The sequence below is a fragment of the Heptranchias perlo genome, chromosome 9 (genome assembly GCF_035084215.1).
Source record: "Heptranchias perlo isolate sHepPer1 chromosome 9, sHepPer1.hap1, whole genome shotgun sequence".
In the NCBI taxonomy this organism is placed as follows: Eukaryota; Metazoa; Chordata; class Chondrichthyes; order Hexanchiformes; family Hexanchidae; genus Heptranchias; species Heptranchias perlo.
Genome location: NC_090333.1, coordinates 50,607,070 through 50,625,949, shown reverse-complemented (window position 1 = coordinate 50,625,949; position 18,880 = coordinate 50,607,070). Strand labels below are relative to the sequence as shown.

At 41.7% G+C, this 18,880-nt stretch overlaps 1 protein-coding gene across 4 annotated transcripts in view; it reads left to right on the top strand.

Moving 5' to 3' along the window:
* raver2 (ribonucleoprotein, PTB-binding 2) overlaps nucleotides 1–18,880 on the top strand; it is a 93,051-nt gene that overhangs the window by 51,279 nt on the left and 22,892 nt on the right. For 3 of the 4 annotated variants that reach the window (XM_067990394.1, XM_067990393.1, XM_067990392.1), the window contains exons 8-13: nucleotides 7,500–7,608; nucleotides 9,783–10,066; nucleotides 11,197–11,311; nucleotides 12,056–12,231; nucleotides 14,095–14,184; nucleotides 15,442–15,501. In XM_067990394.1, the coding sequence (XP_067846495.1) occupies nucleotides 7,500–7,608; nucleotides 9,783–10,066; nucleotides 11,197–11,311; nucleotides 12,056–12,231; nucleotides 14,095–14,184; nucleotides 15,442–15,501 (834 nt within the window). Of the gene's footprint in view, nucleotides 1–7,499; nucleotides 7,609–9,782; nucleotides 10,067–11,196; nucleotides 11,312–12,055; nucleotides 12,232–14,094; nucleotides 14,185–15,416; nucleotides 15,502–18,880 lie in introns of all 4 variants that reach the window. The other variant, XM_067990395.1, reaches the window with a different exon arrangement.

Below are 18,880 nucleotides of genomic sequence, written 5' to 3'. Positions count from 1 at the left end.
GCCTGACTTGCTGAGCTTCTCCAGCATTTTCTGTTTCACTTACATTCAAGAGAATGTTTGTTTTTGGATATGGCCAAACTGTACCCATGATTATTTCGGCGCTCGTGTCTAGCATCATGGCAATTGGTGAGTGCCAACTCTCCGTACCCTTGATTGTCTATCCTTGCCTTGAGATCTAGGTAAGCTTTTGATGTACTGGGAAATGAACAGCAAATCCTTTCTAGTAACTACCTTTAGCAATGGACTTGCCTTTATAAGATCCTATTGTCTTAACAATGACAACTTGCATTTATATAGTGCCTTTATCGTAGTAAAACATCCCAAGGTGCTTCGCAGGACTGTTATCAAACAAAATTTGACACCAAGCCACATGAGATATTAGGACAGGTGACCAAAAACTTGGTCAAAGAGTTAGGTTTTATGGAGCGTCTTAAAGGAGGATAGCGAGGCAGAGCTTAGGGCATAGGCAGCTGAAGGCACGGCTGCCAATAGTGGAGTGATTAAAATCAGGGATGCATAAGAGGCATGAATTGGAGGAGAGCAGAGATTTCGGAGGGATGTAGGGCTGGAGGAGGTTACAACAATAGGGAGGGGCGAGGCCATGGATGGATTTGAAAACAAGGATGAGAATTTTAAAATCAAGGCGTTCCCGAACCCTGAGCCAATGTAATTCAGCGAACACTGGAATGATGGATGAACGGGACTTGGTGCAACTTAGGATACAGGCAGCAGAGTTTTAAATGAGCTCAAGTTTATGGAGGGTGGAAGCTGGGCGGCCGGCCAAGAGAGCATTGGAATAGTCGAGTCTAGAGGTAACAAAGGCATAGATGAGGGTTTCAGCAGGAGATGAGCTGAGATAAAGGCGGAGACGGCCGATGTTATGGAGGTGGAAGGAGGCGGTCTTGGTGATGGAGTAGATATATGGTTGGAAGCTCATCTGAGTCTCACAGAACGCCAAGGTTGCGAACGGCCTGGTTCAGCCTCGTATGGTAGCCAGGGAAAGGGATGGAGTCGGTGGCTAGGGAACAGAGTTTGTGGCGGGGACCAAAGACAATGTCTTTGGTCTTCCCAATATTTAGTTGGAAGAAATTTTTGCCCACCCAGTACTGGATGTCGGACAAGCAATGTGATAAATGAGAGACAGTGGAGGGGTTGAAGGGCATAGTGTTGAGGTGGAGCTCTGTCATCAGCGTACCTGTGGAACCTGACGTGTTTTCGGAAGATGTCGCCAAGGGGCAGCATGTAGATAAGAAATAGGAGGGACCAATGATAGATTCATGGGGACTCCAGAGGTATCAGTGCAGGAGCGGGAAGAAAAGTAATTGAGGTGATTCTCTGGCTGACAGGATAGATAAGAATGGAACTAGGCAAGCGCAGTCCCACCCAGCTGGACAACAGAGGAGAGGCATTGGAGGAAGATGGTGTGGTCAACCATTACAAAAGCTGCAGATAGGTCGAGAAGGATAAGGAGAGATTGGTTGCCAGTCGCATAGGATATCATTTGTGACTTTGATAAGGACAGTTCTTGTACTGTGGTGGGGCGGAAACCTGATTGGAGGGATTCAAACATGGAGTTACGGGAAAGATGGGCACGGATTTGGGAGGCGACAATACGTTCAAGGACTTTGGCGAGGAAAGGGAGGTTGCAGATGGGGTGGTAGTTTGCAAGGACAGGGGTCAAGAGTGGGTTTTTTGAGGAGGGGGATGATAAAGCACCACTTCTGACCTAATTTTAAGTTTAAAGTATCAAGCAAATTTACGTTCATCTGAAATAAGTGTCATATATCTTAAAGGTAGACAGCCTAACTTCTTGAGTAAACTTTTTTTTTAAAATCACAATTCTAAAGAAGCTAATCCTTTGTAATTAACTTTTAAATGCACAAAATATTTCTCCTTTAAAGGAGTTTGATGATAATTGGTTGCTTCTATTGAGGTTTCAAGTTGTCTCTTCTCATGGGGGTATTCCAACATTCCCTGATTTAAACAGCCTCCTTTTATATCCCAGAAAGAGTTACAAAGACTTACTGGATTTTGGCTCTCTGACCTTCCAATATCAAAAAGATTGGTCAGTCAAATACAAACTGAACCAATGACTCAGTATTTGTTTGAATTATATTTCTCTCAGGTCTGTAACCAACAAAACTGGCAACATTGTGTTGAGGCAGATCTGGCACCACTTTTCTGCTTTCAAGAAAGAACATTGGTGGGGGGAGAAAAGAGAGAAAAGTTCAATATAATTGATCTGTTCACAGTACTTGACTTCTGCTTCCCAGACCCTGGAAGGAATGTATTTTGTTTAATTTACTTGTTCTTTTGTGTGGCTCAGTAGCAAGAAGTCTAGCTGTAGTTTTTGTTTGTTCTCAAAGAATTTTGTAAACAACAGCTTGCATTGGTTGTGATCTTCTAAAATTCCCTAGATTCTAGAACGGTCCCAGCTGATTGGAAGGTAGCAAATGTAACACAGCTATTCAAGAAAGGAGGGAGAGAGAAAACAAGGAACTATAGACCAATTAGCCTGACATCAGTTGTCAGGAAAATGCTGGAATCCATTATTAAGGAAGTGGTAACAGGGCACTTGGAAAATCATAATATGATTAGGCAGAGTTAACATGGTTTTATGAAAGGAAAATTGTGTTTGACAAATCTACTGGAGTTTTTTGAGGATGTAACTAGCAGGGTAGCTAAAGGGGAACCAGTAGATGTAATATATTTAGATTTTCAAAAGGCATTCGATAAGGTGCCACATAAAAGGTTGTTACACAATATAAGGGCTCATGGGGTTGGGGGTAATATATTAGCATGAATAGAGGATTGGTTAACAGATAGATAGAAAAGAGTAGGGATAAACGGGCCATTTTCAGGTTGACAGGCTGTAACAAGTGGGGTGCCACAAGGATCAGTGCATGGACCTCAGCTATTTACAATCTATATTGATGAATGAGATGAAGGGACCGTGGGGAATGTATTTAAGTCTGCTAACGATACAAAGCTAGGTGGGAAAGTAAGCTGTGAGGACGACACAAAATGTCTGCAAAGAGATATAGACAGGTTAAGTGAGTGGGCAAGAAGATGGCAGATGGAGTATAATGTGGGGAAATGTGAAGTTATTCACTTTGGTAGGAAGAATAGAAAAACAGAATATTTTTTAAATGGTGAGAAACTATTAAATATCAGTGTTGAGAGAGCTTTGGGTGTCCTCGTACAAGAAACACAAAAAGTTAGCATGCAGGTACAGCAAGCAATTAGGAAGGCAAATGGCATGTTGGCCTTTATTGCAAAGGGGTTGGATTACAAGAGTAAGAAAGTCCTACTACAATTGTACAGGGCTTTGGTGTGACCACACCTGGAGTACTGTGTACAGTTTTGGTCTCATTATCTGAGGAAGGTTATACGTGCCTTGGAGGCGGTGCAACAAAGGTGCACTTGATTGATTCCTGGGATAAGAGGGTTATCTTATGAGGAGAGATTGAGTAGAATGGGCCTATACTCTCTGGAGTTTAAAAGAATGAGAGGTGATCTCATTGAAACATATAAGACTCAGAGGGCTTGACAGGGTTGATGCTGAGAGGCTGTTTCCCCTAGCTGGGGAGTCTAGAGCTAGGGGGCATAGCCTCGGTATAAGGGGTCGGCCATTTAAGACCAAGATGAGGAATTTCTTCACTCAGGGTTGTGAATCTTTGGAATTATCTACCCCAGAGGGTTGTGAATGCTCAGTCATTGAGTATATTCAAGACTGAGATCGATAGATTTTTGGACTCTAGGGGAATCAATGGATATGGGGATCGGGGGAAAGTGGAGTTGAGGTCGAAGATCAGCCATGATCCTACTGAATGGCGGAGCAGGCTGGAGGGACCATATGGCCTACTCCTGCGACTATTTCTTATGTTCTTATAGCAACTTTAACCTAGGAAAACATCCCAAGGTGCTTCACAGGAGTATAATCAGACAAAAGTGGGCACTGAGCTAAAGAAGGAGATATTAAGACAGGTGACCAAAAGCTTGGTCAGAGAGATAGGTTTAAAGGACGGTCTTAAAGGAGAAGAGAGATTTAGGGAGGGAATTCCAGAGCTTAGGGCCTAGACGACTGAAGGCATGGTTGCCAATAGTAAGGCGAAGGGAGTGGGGAATGCAAAGGAGGCTGGAGTTGGAAGAACTCCAAGAACTGGAGTTGGAGAGTTCACAGAGCGTTGTAGGGCTAAAGGAGGTTACAGAGAATGGGAGGGATGCAACAATGGAAGGCTTTGAACACGAGGATGAGAATTTTAAAATAGAGGTGTTGGTAGACTGGGAGCCATCGTTGGTCAGCGAGACAAGAAGCTGGGTATTAACTCTGCATTCCAGAATGACCCTGAGTAGTGAGCAGTTTTGGCAGAGGAGAGTAGGACCTGATGGTGCTTGATGTGGTCCAGGCAGATCTGGTGGTGATTGGCTAAACCAGATGTGCACTATATATGTTCAAATCTGCGCCACTTGGACTTAAGGGAGCGAATATGGGAGCTGTATGAAGGGAGCGACCTGGTTGGGAGAGGATAAGGGTTTTACTGGGGACAGGGGCATCAAAGCTGCAGGTGAGGATGTAATTTAGCAGAACAATCACTGCAGAAGTATCATGGCAAACAAGGGCCAAAGTTTAGACAATTAGGAGTTTGAAAGTGCAGTTGTAAGTGACTTGTGCGAAGAGTTTTATCCAGTAGCAGATGCAAAAGGAAGTGGCGTCAGAAGGGAGAGGGGGTTGTGAGTGGTGTGGGATACAAGGAAGTGATCAGAGGTTGCCTTGCCTGTGATTTTGTAAAGCTGGAGTCTGAGGCTGTTGGGAGAGTTAATTCATAAAAAGCCATTGAACCTGCTGAGCTCGACTACTGTTAGGCCCAGTTAAAAGAAGGTAGAATTTTCCAATTTAAAAGCAGTTTTTCTAAATGGCATTGCTGGAATCAGCAGTTCACTGAAAACTGGGGCCCATGTAGCTCCAGCACATTGTACATTGCAAAAAAAAATGCTTTTTTGCTAGCTGAACTTAAACAGGGTAAAATTGATCTCCAGTTAGGGAATGGTCTGTACTCTGTAGTTAAGGTTTTGGGTGCAGCGCACAAACGTTTGGTTTAGTAAATGAGGCACATCATTTTAGCTAACAAATGGTACAGGGGTAAATCTTACAGCCATAATTGTGCGTCACTGAAGTGTGAGGCATAGTCTCCCCTTATTTTTTACAAATGGGGGGTTCTTAATGTTTGGGGGCTTTTTGTTTATGTACTGTGTAAGGTGCAGCAATGGTACTGAAGAATGGGAAGTGGAAAGACGGGCGTGGGGAAACCCCCCCCAGAAATCTACCACCAGATCAGCTAACGCAGCACTGCACTTTGGCGGCAGATCTTTCAGTCACATTGGTTCCACACTCTACGCACATTTGGGATGCCTTCTGTCATTTAAAGGTGCTGTAAAGGTGGGTATTGGTTACTTGGGCATCTGATAGTTGATCAAAAAAGATCTCGTTTGACCTGGTTGGACTGATAAAACAAAGTTAAACTCTTCCTCCCCCAGCCCCCCCACATTCTGCTTAATAGTTTTCTTCCCTTTCTTTAAAAAAATACTTTGAACCGGGTAATGAAGTTCAGCAGGTGTCTCTCCTTCCAGTATCTTGCCTTTATAGTAGCCATTATTCACCTGCAAGTCTTAGCAGTGAGTGCCAACAGACAGTGCGATCTGGGTGATTTTCTTCTCCCTATTCCAGGGGTACTGAGGACAATGGTAAGCACCTACCTCCTTGCTGAGAGCAGCCAGCACAGTATAGGTTGTGGCTTTAGAGGTCAAACTCATTGGGCCAACCAAGGGCCTCATTTTACTTGCATATGTTCCCAGTACAAAACTAATGGCAGGCCAGTGAAAGCACAAAATTATATAATTATTGAACAAAAATCAAAATGAAAAATCAATTCAAATAGTTAATGTGGAAGAGTATTTTTCATGGAGAAAGTAAGGTTGCCAACTCTGGTTGGAGGCATTCCTGGAGCTTTGACCACATGACGTCTGCAAATGTTATTGCATTTACCTTAAAGATTGAGTCCCCTGTAGTTGAGTATCTTCACTTGTGGTTTTACACCAACAGCTGTTGTGCGAAAACCAGGAGACTAACCACGAGCAGACGAAGAAGGGAAACAGAGGGTGGGGACGATGGGAAACTAAATGTGGGGGAGGGATTGGCAGAGGGAAAACGAGAGGTGGAAGGAACTTTGATTCCAACAGTAATTAATAGTAGCTCACTGAAATTGCACCAACTGTTAACTAATCGTAATACTGGTAACACTCAGATTCCCTTTAAAACTAACAGTAATACAATAACTCATAATCTATATGTAACTGATAGTAATAGGTGCAATGTCCTGATATCCTACCTGTAACTAGTAGTAATCCTATAGTCTGCTGATATTTACCCTATAATAACAGACAGAATCCCCCTGCACTGCAAAAGATGCGGTCAGGCTCCCCAGTTTTTCAGGCTGCATCTCTCCCTTTCTCTTTGGACTCTGGTTCTGTGTGTAGGTGACACCTCTTATCTGGGAGCCTCAGTCAGAGTCAATCTGTACGTGGACTTCACATGTTGAAGCCAGCCGGCACAGACCAACTTGAACCAAACTGAGAGATCGCGCGAAGGGCAGTGGGATCGGTGTTTGGGGCACTTCTCACAGGGCACATAGCCCTAAACTCAGCTCAACACCAACATTTCTAAACCACTCTCTGGGCTTGGACGTAATAAAGGAGAGTTTTCATAGAATGATTGAAATTAAAGCACAGGAAAAGGCCTTTTGGTCTCCGGTGCCTGTGTCAATGCTGGCGCTCTCTCCTGTAACCCCATTCCCCCCAAATTCTTTTATATTCTTCCTTTTCAAATACATATCCCATTCCCCTTTTAATGATTATCTAGTCTCTGCCTCAATAGCCACTTGTGGTGAAGTATCCTATGCTCTTCTAGCCCTCAGTGCAAAAACCTTCCTTCTCCTTTTCCCCTTGGTTCTTCCAGTGGGAATTCTTGGTCTTGGTCCCCTTGTTCCCCATTCACCCACAGTGGAAATGATCTTTCATTATTTACCTAGAGTAAAATCCCCAGGTTTCACTCATCCCTTTACTGGCTACTCCTCTCACTGCACCACTTCCACACCATGTTGCTGCTGCTGCTCCCAGCTCTGCAGGAAATGGTGATCCCCATTCCCCAGTCTCCTGCTCTCTTTCTCCACCCGATCCCCAATCCCGTGGCCCCAGTTCCTTTTCACACTCTTCCAACCTAGCCCTGCACCTCCTTGCTCTGTCTCTCTTCCCACAACCCCCCCCCCCTCCTCCCCATTGTATAGGTTCACACTTGAATTATGGCCACTTAAGCAAAATACTAGGAGGCAGTTGGCACCCACGGTGCACAAGTTGGTTCCTTCAGGAGAGGAGAAAAAATTGGTGAAAGGAGAAATGAATTAAAGACAAAATTGTTTTATTTGTTAACATTTTATTTCCAGAAGCCCAGTTTACTTGGCGATCCATCTGTGTTACTTCAGGCGGCTTTAGGCTTGGGACCAACTACAATGATGAATCCTGGGAAAGGAATTTTGGCCGAATCACCAAAGGGTAAATTCAGAAACTTCCAAGCAGAACAGCTGGTAAACTACCTTGAACCATACAAAAAGCTTGTCTGTGTGATGAGCGAAATGAGTAACGTGAAGACTCAGAGCAGACATACAACAAAGCATTGTTGAGCTGCAATGCCCGTGACTATTGTCAAGGCCGATAAATACAGGGACTGTACCAGTATCGGAGATCTAACTATACCAGCAAACGAAAGAACCTCAAAGAACAGCACATTGGATGGATATTGACTGCACAAGAATGTACTGTCCCATAACCTCAACCTCCGAGCACCCCTCCTGCACCAGCATGACATTTCCCACATCAACCATTCCTGTGGCTTCTGACCAAGATTGCATATTTAATAGTGGGCCAGCCAGAAGGTGCACATTGCCTGCTAGTGAAATATGCTAGCCTTATTTGGGTTGGATTTTTGAACTGTGTAGAAATAAAAATTTACTTTTGCACTTCTCAAGAGTGTCAATGTTGTAGATTGAAACGCTGACCTTTTTGGGTATTCAGTGTCCGTAGTAAGGACTTGGCTCAGGTGTAGGATGGTCAGATGCCCAGAGTGATTATTTCTGTTACTTGAATCATCTGCAATCGGGACAATTGATTAAAAGATGATTTTTTTAATGTGTGAAAAAAATCCATCGTCCTCCATTTTATTTAAAGTTATTATGGAAACATAAATTATTAGCATACATAAATATCTTGTGCCAAATTAAATATAGATTTTAATTCCAATATTACTAACTGGGAGTGGTAAATCCTCCCAATTATGACTGGTGGTGCTGTGAGATTAATCAGGTCGGGTGAAAAGCCATCTCTCTGGCTGTAAGGATCCAATACAAAATAAGTTTGCAAGTTTTAACTAGTTCCTATTGGGCATGGGTTCATACAGTCTCAATCAGAGGCCATAATAATGCTTGCTGTGGGAAATGTCACACTGATGCAGGAGAGGTGTTCTTTTGAGATTGAGTTAAAGCACAGTATTGAGGAAGGGTAACTATTCCATATCTCACATGGTAGTGCCTGTAATGGGAAGCTCTTCTGTTTCCCAGCAATATCTTCAGCATCTTCAGCTGCTTCATCAATGACCTTCCCTCCATCATAAGGTCAGAAGTGGGGATGTTTGCTGACAATTGCACAGTACTCACTTGCAACCCCTCAGATAATGAAGCAGTCCGTGCCCGCGTGCAGCAAGACCTGGAGAGCGTCCAGGCTTGTGCTGGTAAGTGGCAAGTAACATTCGCACCCTGCAAGTGCCATGCAATGACCATCTCCATCAGGAGAGAGTCTAACACCTGCCCTTGACATTCAACAGCATTACCATCGCCGAATCCCCCATCATCAACATCCTGGGGGTCACCATTGAGCAGAAATTTAACTGGACCAGCCACATAAATACTGTGGCTACAAGAGCAGGTCAGATTCTGTGGCGAGTGATTCACCTCCAGACTCCTCAAAGCCTTTCCATCATCTACAAGGCACAAGTCAGGAGTTTGATGGAATACTCTCCACTTGCCTGGATGAGTGCAGCTTCAACAACACTCAACAAGCTCGACACCATCCAGGATAAAGCAGCCAGCTTGATTGGCACCCCATGCACCACCTTAAACATTCACTCCCTCCACCACCGGCGCACCGTGGCTGCAGTGTATACCATCTACAAGATGCACTGCAGCAACTCGCCAAGGCTTCTTCGACAGCACTTCCCAAACCCGCGACCTCTACCACATAGAAGGACAAGGGCAGCAGGCGCATGGGAGCGCCACCACCTGCATGTTCCCCTCCAAGCCGCACACTATCCTGACTTGGAAATATATCGCCGTTCCTTCATCGTCGCTGGGTCAAAATCCTGGAACTCCCTACCCAACAGCACTGTGGGAGTACACCACACGGACTGCTGAGGTTCGAGAAGCCAACTCACCACCACCTTCTCAAGGGCAATTAGAGATGGGCATTAAATCCTGGCCTTGCCAGCGACGCCCACATCCCATGAATGAATTTTTAAAAAGTATACCTCATCTTGAACAGAAATCCCTCCCCCAAAAAAACACCAAAGAAGTTAAGAATGCATTTAGGATAGCGATCTAAAATTGCTTTAAAATGTACTTAAATATAACTAAATTATTCTGCCATCAACAATTCTTATCTATTGTTTCCTGACACAGGTATTCCAGTTCCTGCGTTGACTGTTGAATTTGCTAAAGCAGCTGCTCAGCCACCAATGTGGACCTTGCCATTTCGCTCCCATCAGAAACTCTCGAGGCAGGATGTAACTGAGCAAAAAGTCATGTTGGAAAAGCCAAATGTGGTCATGGGGCCACCTCCAGTTTCTGCTTCTACCACCCAAGCACATCTTCAAGGAATTCCTAATGCTGTTCTGGGCAGCTTGATGGCCAGCCACCAAAAGCAGCAAACCCAGCCAAAAGCATCTATGAGTGGTGCTATTTGGGTAAGCAATTTGGTGGACTTTCCCTCCCTCCATTTCTTTTCTCTTCTTACCATTCCCCTCCCTTTACTATTTCTTCCCCCTGTACCTAACACAGCTTGAGTGTATGTGTGGTATATGGTTTGCCTTGGAACAGTGTGGCAGAAGTTATTTAAGATTGTATTCTGATGTGCATATAGTTGAATTAATAGTGTGATATTGCAGTCTGGGGAATCACAAGCTTGCATCATTAATGTTCTATTGGTGCTTGCTGTGAGTTGAAGGATATGTGTTTTAAAATGGAATGCTATATTGTGTAGAATGAAGCATCTCCTGTGGTGTTCACAGGCAGGACTGTGAAATCATGGTTTAAAGCAGCTAAAGTTATGAAATCTTTGCAATTTTATAAGTTATTGAATGCAATAAATGCATGCTGGATAGAAAAGGGATATCTGCTCAAAAGCCTGCCCAATACTTAAACCATTTTACAAAACAGTTAGAAATTATTTATTTTACCCTTTTATTTGCAATAAAACTTTATTTTGTGTCCTCATACGAGCTACACTAAAATATCCCTGTATTAAGTGTCTTAAATAAATGCAGCAATAAATATTTGAAAGAATGTAACATAATTGCCTCTATACCGTAGCTGGTCTTCTGGACTTGGCATAGCCAACCTTCTGGAGAGAATTTATTCAAACCAAAACTTAACAATACAGGAAATTCAAAAACTAATAGCAATAATTTATACAAATAAAAGGAAAAAAAGTAACTAACATGGATGCGTGTAAAAGTAAATTATAAAATCATTTCACTACTAATATATTGATTTTAAAAATCTCAATAAATATAATGCAAGTACACAGTGCAAATGCCTTGTCAGGACATCACAAAGCAAAACCACAGTGGAACCTAGTGGTTATATTCTGTTATTGTGGCAAACAAGATGGTAGAAACCTGATTTATTTAAGTCTTATAAGAATATCATATAGAATTATGATTAAATTTATGCAATAACAAAATTATAAGAAAAACTAGAAAATATTGAATGAAGTAGCTAGGAATGTATTAAACTAGTGTATTCTATGTTCTCCCATAGATGATTAGTGGAGGAAAATAAAAATCCTGTTGTTTAAAGTCTCCTTCCTCCACAGAACACTACGATGAACAACCAGTCGTCATTGCTGGGAGTTCCACCAAATGATCTAAAAATGCCGAACAATCCTTATCTAAACTTTTGCAATGTACTGCCAAGTCTGAATCTGCATGGTGAGTAATCTTGAGGTTGTCCCCTGTTTTAATAGGACATTAACTAGGGGGTGGTAGTGTGTGATGTTTCAAAATAGAGACTAGAACTGGTTAGAATTTGTGGAAAGACAATGAGGGGACACTACAAATAATCTGCCTTTTACTCCAAAGTAAAATGATGCCTTAAAGGAAGGAAAGTCCAGGGGACTATTTTCTACTCAAAGTAGTCTCTCACTCTTTTGGAAAATATTCTTATCTGTATCAAAATATTATCAGATAGATAGATGTCCAGAATTCAGGTGTGGAACACACTTTCCTGATCAGTGTTCAGGTTGGTTGGGGTCTCTGATCGCATTCTGCAATTGTTTTACACCAATTTGAAATTGATCTGCACAGAAAAATCATGTTTTTTTAGTGATCTTTTCCCATTTGGATCTGTTATCTACTTTGAAACGATCACTTCCAATCTTAATGTCTGGACAAGCTGCTGGATGAAAGTGCGCATCTGTGGACTTTGGGTGTGTACAGGACCAATTTCAGCTGTGATATTTTCCACATTCAAATAACACTGTCTGTGCTGTCTCATGAAGAATGGTGAAGGTACTGGAGAGCTGCCAGTGCATGTGAAGCTGCAACTTTCGAGATGGATGGGGAGAATTTATTCGTAACTTTCATTTGCTTTTGCTCCCTCCACTTCCCAATACAGCCAGCTAATTTAACTTTTTTTGTATAAATTTTGAACCCATTTTCTTATGTTCCCTTCAGTTAGAAATGCCAGTAAGCACACTTCTGTGCAACAGCACGCTGGAGTCCTGGAATCCATGTTGAATCCAGCAATCTCCAGGGCAGCCACAGCACCTGAATTGCTGCAGACACCAGCCTCACCGTACACGTTTGACTGTTATCCTGAGTACACATCCAGCTATGGGGAATATTCACAGGTAGAGCTACAAATAGCAATTTGTAATGGCTGCTTGGCAAAATTGTTTGGTTTTGATTTTAAATTTATTTATTTCCTTTAGTATTAAGGCCAACAAAAAATGATCAGAGCAGCATTTGTAAAAGTGAAAAACAAGGGACACTTGGATGTACTTTATTTTAAAATATGAAATGTGCTCAACAGAATACAACCAAAATGTACTGTAACTTTTTTGTACTTTTTTTTTCTTCTCTATATAGTAGATATAATACAATAGCTTGCATATATTGTGGCTTTCTTGTAACCTTGTGCTTCAAGGCACTTTATATGGGAATTGGAAAATGCTGAGGAGGGGGCAGGCAAGGGCAGCTAAGCAGGCACCTTGAGCTTCAGAGATGAAAAGTCCATGAGCTTCTTGCATTGGGTGTCAGGTGAGGGGGGGTGGTGGTTGCAGGGAGTAAGATCAGAGGAGGCGATCAGACAGACAGGCGGTCAAACCTAGGACCTTCCTGGTCTGTGTGGTCATTTCCCCACTGAGTCATTTTTTGAAAAAGTTGTTTGGAAGGGTGAGCTGATGATGTAAAAAGTATTCATGACTATTTAAAAGTCACTTTTAGAGTAGCTTTAATAGCCTGCTTTCTGTGCCACAGAGAAATTGGCTGAAGTTTCACAAGGAACAGTAAAGATTGAAAGACTTTTCCAAATAAACTCACGTTTCTTCCTATGTTGTCATCATATTCCATTTTCCAATGCACTAGTTAACTTACTAAATGAAGTACTAAATGAGAAAGACATTTTACATAGAAATACATTGAAGTTACAACATGGAAAAGGCCATTCAGCCCAACCAGCCCACATCAGTGTTTACCCTCCATGTGAGCAAATAGTCCTAATTGCATTTACCACCCTGTTCCCATATCCCTTCATCCACCTCTCCATTCTAATTTTGAATGTCGACATAGTTTCTACCTCAACCACTAACCCTGGAAGTGAATTTCATAGCCTCACGACTGTGTCAAGAAATTTATCTTGCTCTGTTTTAAATCTCGTACATTGAATCTTGTATATATGGCCTCTTATTCTAGACCCCCCTCAATTACTGAAAGTTTGCTTATATCTCCCCATCCCATCCTTACATAATTTTAAGCTCTTCTAACATATCGCTCTGTAATTTGTGGTGTTCGAACAAAAAATTACCCAATTTTTCAAGTCTGTCTTCATATTGGTATTTCCTCATAAAAGGCAGCATCCTGGTCAGTCTGTATTGTACCCTCTCTTAAAGCCTCCGTATCCTTCGAGGGGCCGTATAGCTTACTCCTGCTCTTATTTCTTATGTTCCTCCTTCAGTGCAGAGCCCTTACTTCACACAGTACTCTAACTGAATTTTAACTTAAGGTGATATATAGGCTCATCATTCCAAATTAGCTTTTATATTCTATACCTCTTGTGATAAAACCTAGAATTCCATTAGTTTTTTTTTGCAGCCTTATCGACCTGAGGTGCTACTTTTCATGTCCTGTGAGCCTGTACCGCTCATTGCTCTGCTCTACCACAATACTGAGCCTACTTCCATTCAGAGTATAATTATTGCTACTTTTTTTTACTAAAATGTATAGCCTCACACTTAATGGTATTGAATTCTACCTCCCACTTTTTAGCCCATTTCTCCCATCTTATCAATATCCTTTTGCAGCTTCCTTTGGTCTTGTAAAGAATTAAATATACCATCTATTTTGGTATCATCTGCATATAGTTACTTTTGATGATGAAACTGTATGTGTTACATGATTAAAGGTGAATGGGAATCCAATATTTTTTTCATTCCAATATTACATGATAGACTAAGCACTGAAAATGGCCTGTGAAACTGTTTCTGTATTGGTAGGATACCATGCAACAGTGGTACCAGAACTATGTTCCACCACACAACTCCTCTGAGACGTTTGTAGTAGGGTATGGAAAAGAGCAGTGTGAGGTAAGTGAAATTTCAACGATTAGCATTAATTAGCTACATAAATGGGACTCGTAGGTTGTTGTACAAAAATGTTGTCTGTGTTCCATTCAACGGTTCTGCTGCAGTGTCTTGGTTCAAGTCAGAAACTCCATAGTGAGGAATCAAACCTGTTGCTGCTGCTCCATTGTACTGCACAAGTTGGTGCTCCAATATGCTCTGTTGCCAAGTGCTCTTAAATTCTGTCACGATTTTTGCATGCGTCAACTCTGGGAGGAAGTGGGGAAATTGAAATGGTAAATGTATTTGTATTAGAGGGGTTTCCAGCACCAGTGATAGTTTGGGCACAAAGTGAGGCTGAACACTGAATCACTTGAATAGTAAAATCCACGATTTATGTTGGGGACTGAATTAATGCTTTGACATCCCATGCCCCAAAAGAGTGTGTGTAAAAGGGCTAAGGGAATATGTGATGTACCAAAAAAAAAAAAAAAAATTTTTTTTAAATGGTAATTTGGTAGGGGTCATCTTTTGGAATTGTTCCTGAGAAAAGAAGATGATAAATATTTGCCACTTTCAATCTGATCTCTTATATAAACCAAATTGCACCACTTCAAAAAAAAAATTGGCAGTGACAACTTGGTATCTACCAGCACTTCATCTATTCATCTCTTCTTTCAGGAGGAGAGGCAATAGAGAAAGAAAGGCTATTGTAATTGCAAAGGGTAGTGTCACATGTTGGGTATGTTTACACAGCCAATATTGGCCTTCCATTATCTAGTAGCATGAAGTAGCCATTCTTCATGCATGAGTGGAAACAGTGACTGTGTCAGCAGTGTATTTGTCTTGGATGGAAGGGTTGCATTATGGCAGAGCCCAATTTTGTTATTACCTGATGTCCACACATGGGCTTTTTCCTTCCGCTTTCTAACCTGTTCATGCTAAGGCCACTTGTAGTGCCCCATCATTGCTCTGACCTGAGATCAGTTAATTTAGCACAGACGAGGGATTCAACTTTGAAACTTCCCTTTGTGATGATGAACCTTTCAGACCAGGAACTGCATTCACCCACTGAACTGTATCCTAGAATACACAGTCTGTCAGTTCTAACAAATTATTTATTTGAAATCCGAGGTCTCTTTGACACCCTTCAGGGTCTTTCCATCGAGTGTACACTCCCATTCCTTTTATTTTTTCCTCCCAAAATTAATTACTTCGCACTTCTTTGCATTAAGTTGCCCATTTCTCTATTTTAGGTGTTGTGTTTTTGTTGCTCTTCAGGTACCAGCACCAGCTTTTGTTCAGACATCTGTAGCCCCTGTTGAAACATTCTATAGTCAGGTAAGAAACTGAAAATGCACCTGTAAATGCTGCAGCAAATAAAAACGTAACCGTATCACCACATCCTTCAGTTTCTCTTCTCACCAGAAACTTACCAATTGCCTGTATTTACATTTTCAACAACCTTTCTTGGTAACTTAGTATATGATTGGAGGAGGTTGACTGAGTGTAACACATCAAAGTTTGCAGATGATACAAAGATGGGAGGGAAAGTAGAGAGTGAGGAGGATATAAAAAACCTACAAGGGGATATAGACAGGCTGGGTGAGTGGGCGGAGATTTGGCAGATGCAATACAATATTGGAAAATGTGAGGTTATGCACTTTGGCGGGAAAAATCAGAGAGCAAGTTATTATCTTAATGGCAAGAAACTGGAAAGTACTGCAGTACAAAGGGATCTGGGGGTCCTAGTGCAAGAAAATCAAAAAGTTAGTATGCAGGTGCAGCAGGTGATCAAGGCGGCCAACGGAATGTTGGCGTTTATTGCTAGGGGGATAGAATATAAAAACGGAGTTATTGCTGCAGTTATATCAGGTATTGGTGAGACCGCACCTGGAATACTGCATACAGTTTTGCTGTCCATACTTAAGAAAAGACATACTTGCTCTCGAGGCAGTACAAAGAAGGTTCACTCGGTTAATCCCGGGGATGAGGGGGTGGACATATGAGGAGAGGTTGAGTAGATTGAGACTCTACTCATTGGAGTTCAGAAGAATGAGAGGCGATCTTATTGAAATATATAAGATTGTGAAGGGGCTTGATCGGGTGGATGCGGTAAGGATGTTCCCAAGGATGGGTGAAACTAGAACTAGGGGGCATAATCTTAGAATAAGGGGCTGCTCTTTCAAAACTGAGATGAGGAGAAACTTCTTCACTCAGAGGGTGGTAGGTCTGTGGAATTTGCTGCCCCAGGAAGCTGTGGAAGCTACATCATTAAATAAATTTAAAACAGAAATAGACAGTTTCCTAGAAGTAAAGGGAATTAGGGGTTACGGGGAGCGGGCAGGAAATTGGACATGAATTTTGATTTGAGGTTAGGATCAGATCAGCCATGATCTTATTGAATGGCGGAGCAGGCTCGAGGGGCCGATTGGCCTACTCCTACTCCTATTTCTTATGATTCTTACTACTTTTTTGGTGGAAAAAAGTTCTTTCAGGTTTCCCTTCATTTTTAACTTCCTGAAGTTTAACTAGTGTCTCCTGATATTCAAACCCTTTGTCATAGTGAACAAATTCTAAACAAAAAAATCACTGCCACCTCTACTTTTCATGTCATTTTTTGTTTGAAAATCAGATACACGAGACCAGGAATTTTATCACATCACAGTGTCGAGGAAATGTATTCAACTGCTTGCATTGCCAAGTGACTGACTTCGTCATTTGATGTATTCCAGCAGGTTTTTTTTGGATGTATCTACTAAAGCAGGACAATTGTTAGTGTGCCAATGGTTATGCTCAAAGTGCCATAAAAGTCAGCTTTGGTATTTGACCACTGGACCTTTCTGCTGCACCATTGTAATAAATTTTCTCTGTTACTCGTACAATAGCCTACATGTCATATATTAAACATCTTCATAGTATCATAGTTTGTACAGCACAGAAGGAGACCATATAGCCCATCGTACCTGTGCTGGCTATCCAATTAGTCCCACTCCCTGCTCTTTCACCATAGCTTTAAGTTTTTCCCCTTCAAGTATTTATCCAATTCCCTTTTGAAAGTTTTTATTGAATCTGCTTTCACCACCCTTTCAGGCAGTGCATTCCAGATCATAACAACTCTGCATAAAAAAAATTTTCCTCATGTCGTCTCTGGTTCTTTTGCCGATCACCTTTAAATCTGTGTCCTCTGGTTACTGACCCTTCTGTCACTGGAAACAGTTTCCCCTTATTTACTCTATCAAAACTGTTCATGATTTTGAACACCTCTGTTCAAGTCTCCTCTTAACCTTCTCTGCTCTAAGGAGAACAACCCCAACTTCTCCAGTCTCTCCACGTAACTGAAGTCCCTCATCCCTGGTACCATTCTAGTAAATCTCTTCTGCACCCTCTCGAAGGCCTTGACATCCTTCCTAAAGTGTGGTGCCCAAAATTGAACACAATATTCCAGCTGAGGCTTAACTGGTGTTTTATAAAGGTTTAGCATAACTTTCTTGCTTTTGCACTCTATGCCTCTATTAATAAAGCCCAGGATCCCATGTACAATTTTAACAGCCTTTTCAACTTGTCCTTCACCTTCAAAGATTTGTGTACGTACACCCCCAGATCTCCCTGTCCCTGCACTCCATTTAAAATTATACCATTTAATTTATATTGCCTCTCCTCATTCTTCCTACCAAAATGTAACATTTCTCACTTTTGTGTTAAATTTCATCTGTCATGTGTCTGCCAATTTCACCAGTCTGTGTCCTCCTGAAGCCTGTTACTATCCTCCACATTGTTTACTACATTCCTGAGTTTCTCTAGATCTTGTTGAATATTGTTGCCATACACTGAATTCCTGCTCCCTGCATCCTAGATTTGTTGAAATCAAGATTCATCTTGCGCCACTTGTTTTTTTTTAAACCCAGGACTGCAAAATTCCTTACCTACCTCGGTCTTCCCTTCCTGTTGCAATCTATAGGCTTCATAAACCCAAACTTGGTACCCTCCCCCAGCCACTTCCTGAATTATTTTCTTTTTTCTTTTCAGATTGGGCATTTTGCATTCTGGACCTTGGTCTTTCATCTAGACTTTTTTTAAAAGTCAGTTTAGCCATATTGTACATCTGCTCCAGAGGTTTTTTTTAAGTATAGAAGACTTGAATTTTTTCACTTTCCCTTTTATGCCTGCTATTCCAAAGCATATTTTCTTTGGTGCTTTTGAAATAAAGGCTCCCAATTGCATCATTTCTGGTGTGACTGGTTTGGATTTTAACTTGTGTTAAAATAACATAAATGAACATAAATGTTGTGTCTTTTAACACTTAAATCCTCCTTCAGACTTTCATTATTTTATAAATTGTCTCCAATATGCATAAAGGCATGTTGAGTATATTTACATTTTGCATGACTAAGAACATACGAAATAGGAGCAGGAGTAAGCCACACGACCCCTCGAGCCTGCACCGCCATTCAATAAGATCATGGTTGATCTGATCATGGTTGATCTTCGACCTCAACTCCACTTTCCCACCCGATTCCCATATCCCTTAATTCCCCTAGAGTCCAAAAATCTAACTATCTCTCAGCCTTGAATATACTTAGCGACTCAGCATCCACAGCCCTCTGGAGTAGAGAATTCCAAAGATTTACAATCCTCTGAGTGAAGAAATTCCTCCTTGTCTCAGTCTTAAATGGCCGATCCCTTATCCTGAGATTGTGCCCCCCCAGTTCTAGACTCT